General features: G+C 64.0%; 2 protein-coding genes across 3 annotated transcripts in view; both read left to right on the forward strand.

The window, feature by feature from the left end:
• Positions 1–1,433, forward strand: part of LRCH4 (leucine rich repeats and calponin homology domain containing 4) — a 12,861-nt gene extending 11,428 nt beyond the window's left edge. Inside the window, exon 18 of one of the 2 annotated variants that reach the window (XM_029221714.1) lies at positions 198–409. In XM_029221714.1, coding sequence (XP_029077547.1) covers positions 198–395 — 198 coding nt within the window. In that variant the 3' untranslated portion in view covers positions 396–409. Of the gene's footprint in view, positions 1–197; positions 410–1,186 lie in introns of those variants that run through there. The other variant, XM_029221715.1, reaches the window with a different exon arrangement.
• A 398-nt stretch (positions 1,434–1,831) lies between these two features.
• SAP25 (Sin3A associated protein 25) lies at positions 1,832–3,458 on the forward strand. The gene is made up of 6 exons (XM_029221723.1): positions 1,832–2,087; positions 2,297–2,397; positions 2,485–2,591; positions 2,687–2,834; positions 2,911–3,008; positions 3,091–3,458. Exons 1-6 carry the CDS (start codon positions 1,942–1,944, stop codon positions 3,382–3,384), a joined length of 894 nt encoding a protein of 297 aa, XP_029077556.1. The 5' UTR covers positions 1,832–1,941; the 3' UTR covers positions 3,385–3,458.
• Positions 3,459–3,478: the final 20 nt, after the last annotated feature.

Here is a 3,478-nt window from a genome sequence, read left to right on the forward strand (position 1 = left end):
CTCTGCATGTCTCCCCTGCATGCCTCCCTTCCTTGCACTCTGCATGTTGGCGTGGCTCTGGCCCGGGCACGTGAGGGCAGGGGGTGGGAAGGATTGTCTTGGCTGCTGCTGCTGCTGCTGCTGCTGCTGCTGCTGCTGCTGACGCTGACGTCTTTTGTCCTTTGTCCTTGTCCATCTGTCCTACTCTCCCTTCCCAGGCTGACCTGTGCTCGCCCTCGGATCTCCTCCAGGGCACTGCCCAGGGGCTGTGGACCACCCTGGAGGCTGTGAAGCGGGCGGGGGGCAGGTACCCCCCGCCCCTCTGGCCCCCCTCTGGTCTGGGAGGCTTCATCCTCTTCTACGTGGTCCTCATGCTGCTGCTCTGTGTCGTCTACACTCGGCTCCTGGGTTCCTAGGACCTGAAGTCACCCCTTCCCCTACCCCCTTGCCCTACTTCTATTTATAAGACTCCTGTGCAAACCCCCTTCCCCGCCGGTGGTGCCTTCAGCCCCTACCAAAGACACTAGTGAACCCCCCTCCCCTCATAAACACTGACCTCAGAGGCCCCACTCTGGTGCCCCCAGACCCTGGGCCCCCAGCCTCTGGCCACCCTCCTGTAGCCCCTCCCTTCTCAGTGCTGATGGTGCCTTTTAAGTCCTCTCCCTGCGCTGCCCTCTGCTTCCCTAGAGGGTGGGTCTTAACCTTCCTCCTTGCACCATCCCCCCCCCCAGCTGCTATAGGGGGCTAAATTATCTATATTTTGTAGAGAGAACTCTATATTTGTAGGGGATGCAGGGGCCCAGGCTGGGTCTCTGTCTCTTGTATAAATTGTACAGACCGTGGCTGCCTGTGTGTGTGTGTGTGTGTGTGTGTGTGTGTTTGCGTCTGCTCCTGCTGTGACGGGGGCCCATTCCTGGCCGTGTCTCCTGGGCTCTATGTGCCAGCTTGCCTACTCCAGCATTTCCCTCTGGAAATGGCAGGTCTGTCCTTCCCTCTGAGCCTTGGCCCCCTGTGTCATCTCCCTTCTGTTATCCTCTGGCAGCTTCCTTGCATCTCATTTGTCCCCAAGCCATGTCCAGGGTGCCCTTGACCCTTGCCTGCTACATTCTGTTAGCTTCCTTTGCCCAGGCTCCTTTAGGGTGTCTCCCACCCTACAGCTGAGAGGAGGAGGTGACAAGGGGAACTTAACCTGGGCCCCTCCCTGTAGGAGTCCCTGTGCCAGCCCCACCACATCCTGGAAGAGGAGGGGGCCCCGGGAAGGGGCCTCCCCTACATCGCTGCTGTCATCCATGCACTGCTGGAACGGCCTTAGGGGTTGAGGTCGGGGTGCAGGGGCCCGACCCGGCGGGAACCCCAGGAACAGAGAAGACAGCCACACCTGGGCTCTGCTCTCTAGTGAGGACTGGTGAGGGCGGCCTCGGGCCTGGCCCTGTGCCTCGGGCACCTGTCTGCCCGGGAGCTTGGAAGCAGGCTGGCCCAGCAAGGCGCGAGGCCGCCTCTGGGCGTGGTCGAGGGTCTGGGATGGAAGACTGGGGGCTGGGTGTCGTGTCACGTGCAATAAACGGAAGCCGGAAGCCCTCTAGGTTGCCCCTTAGCTGTGTGTGTGTGTGTGTGTGTGTGTGTGTGTGTGTGTGTGTGTGTGTCTGCGAACGAGAGCGGTGCGTGCCGGGGACGGTGTAGCCTCACACGTGCGGGCGCCGCAGTTCCCGCTGGCCGTTTTCACCCTTCCGTGCGGCCCCGCCGTCCGCGCCGCCAGGGGGCGCTCGCGGGCTCCCGGCGGGACCGTGCGCCACGTGGCCCGGAAACGCGCTGGACGCCTGCGCCGCGAAGCCTTGCGAGGTGGGCCGCAAGCTGGGCGCGCAGGGCAGCGCGGGCCGCTGAGGGAGGCTGCGCCCGAGTGGGAGCCGGGAGGTGCCAGGCGGGCGGCGCGGGGCCCTGACCTGCCCTCTCCGTGGACGCGGCATGTTGCCCTGGACCCCCCGGCGGTGGGGCGCGGGCGAGGAGCAGGCGCCCGAGGAACAAGGCCCCTCGGCGGGCTGCGACCCCGGCCAGGCCTGGGACTCTGGAGAGGAAGCCCTGCGGGAGCCAAGAACAACCCCACAGGACAGGTGAGGGGCTCTGCCAGCGGCATTTGGGCAAAACCCGCGGGGGCCCACAGTGTGAGAAGATCTCAGTTGTCCCTAGTAGTGAAGAAAGGGTATGATCAGTCTCCCCGCACCGGGCACCCTTGGCCCGGCCTTGGAAGTATTCAGACTTGGAGCAGGGAGGTGATTGCGGGAGGCTGTGACCGAAGCATCTCAGTACCGCCCCTTCCCAGTCCTCAGCCCTGGTCCCGAAGGCCTTCCTGGACCCGGAAAGGGCAGCAGCTGCCTCGGCCGCCCCCAGGCCTGGCTGCCGAGCGGTCACCGGGAACCCCAGGTAGGTACAGGGTCCTGCCATCTTTACCCCCAAGACCCTTTTACCGACTCCTGAGCCGATTTTAATCTCAAGTCCTCCCCCCCCCAGTTCCCCTACCCCCCCAGATGACCTGGGAGGTGGCCCCGTCAAGGATGACCCTGCTGGCGCCACAGGACCCCAACTGTGAAGCTAAACCGGGACCTCAGCTGGTGTGGGTGAGTTGGGGGTACCTGTGGCACCAGCCTCGGGTGGGGCAGGGATGCCTTGGGAAGGGGCTGAAGCTCCAGGAATCTTTCTCATCCCTCCACAGGGACTCAGCTGTGAGTCAGGCACCTCCTTCTCAGGCCGGACCTTGCGCCATCCCTCATTCTGCCCTGTGTACGAGGCAGCCTCAGGCAGAGGCCTCAGGCCCAGTCTGGCGGGACGTCAGAGTGGAGAGCAGGTGCCCAGGGATGCAGGTATGGCCCTTGGTTCCCTCAGGCTCCGCGGAGAACGAGTGCAGCGCTTGCCACCCTAGCAGCTTCTCCTCCCCAGGGTTCCCGGTGATGTGCTGTGAAGATGTCTTTCTTTCTGACCATCTGCTGCCCTGTGGGCAGCGTGTTCCCCTGTACCTGTCTCAGGCCCGTCAGCAGGTGAGCGCTCTTCCTGCCCTGGCCTCACCCCAGCCTTCACGCAGGGCTCGGGGGGAGACACTTGCCTCTCCTTTCTCCTCAGGTGATGGGCTCTCTGAAGCTGCTGCTCCCACCCCCAGTCATGTCCCCCAGGGTCCTCCCTGCTCCATCCTCTGGCTGCTCCACCGCCTGGCTCAGTGGGCCTGAGCTGATCGCCCTCACTGGCCTCCTGCAGATGAGCCAGGGGGAGCCAAGACCCAGCTCCCCGGGGGCTCCCATGCCCCCTGCTGGCCCCCCAGACCCTGCCTCTGACCACTCAGGTGCCAGTGGTGGCCAGAGCTGTTGTCACTGCATGGACCCATCTCTCCCACGGGCCCCAGACAGCCAAGGTCCATAGCCCCTCTGGGGGAGAGTGGGCCCCTTACTTCCCCAGGCAGGTTCTGTTGACAATAAACAGTGTTGGTTTGCAAACAGGCTCCTTGTGGCAGATA

This window comes from Monodon monoceros, unplaced genomic scaffold, assembly GCF_005190385.1.
Source record: "Monodon monoceros isolate NGI ecotype Baffin Bay Population unplaced genomic scaffold, NGI_Narwhal_1 Super_Scaffold_13, whole genome shotgun sequence".
Lineage (NCBI taxonomy): Eukaryota > Metazoa > Chordata > Mammalia > Artiodactyla > Monodontidae > Monodon > Monodon monoceros.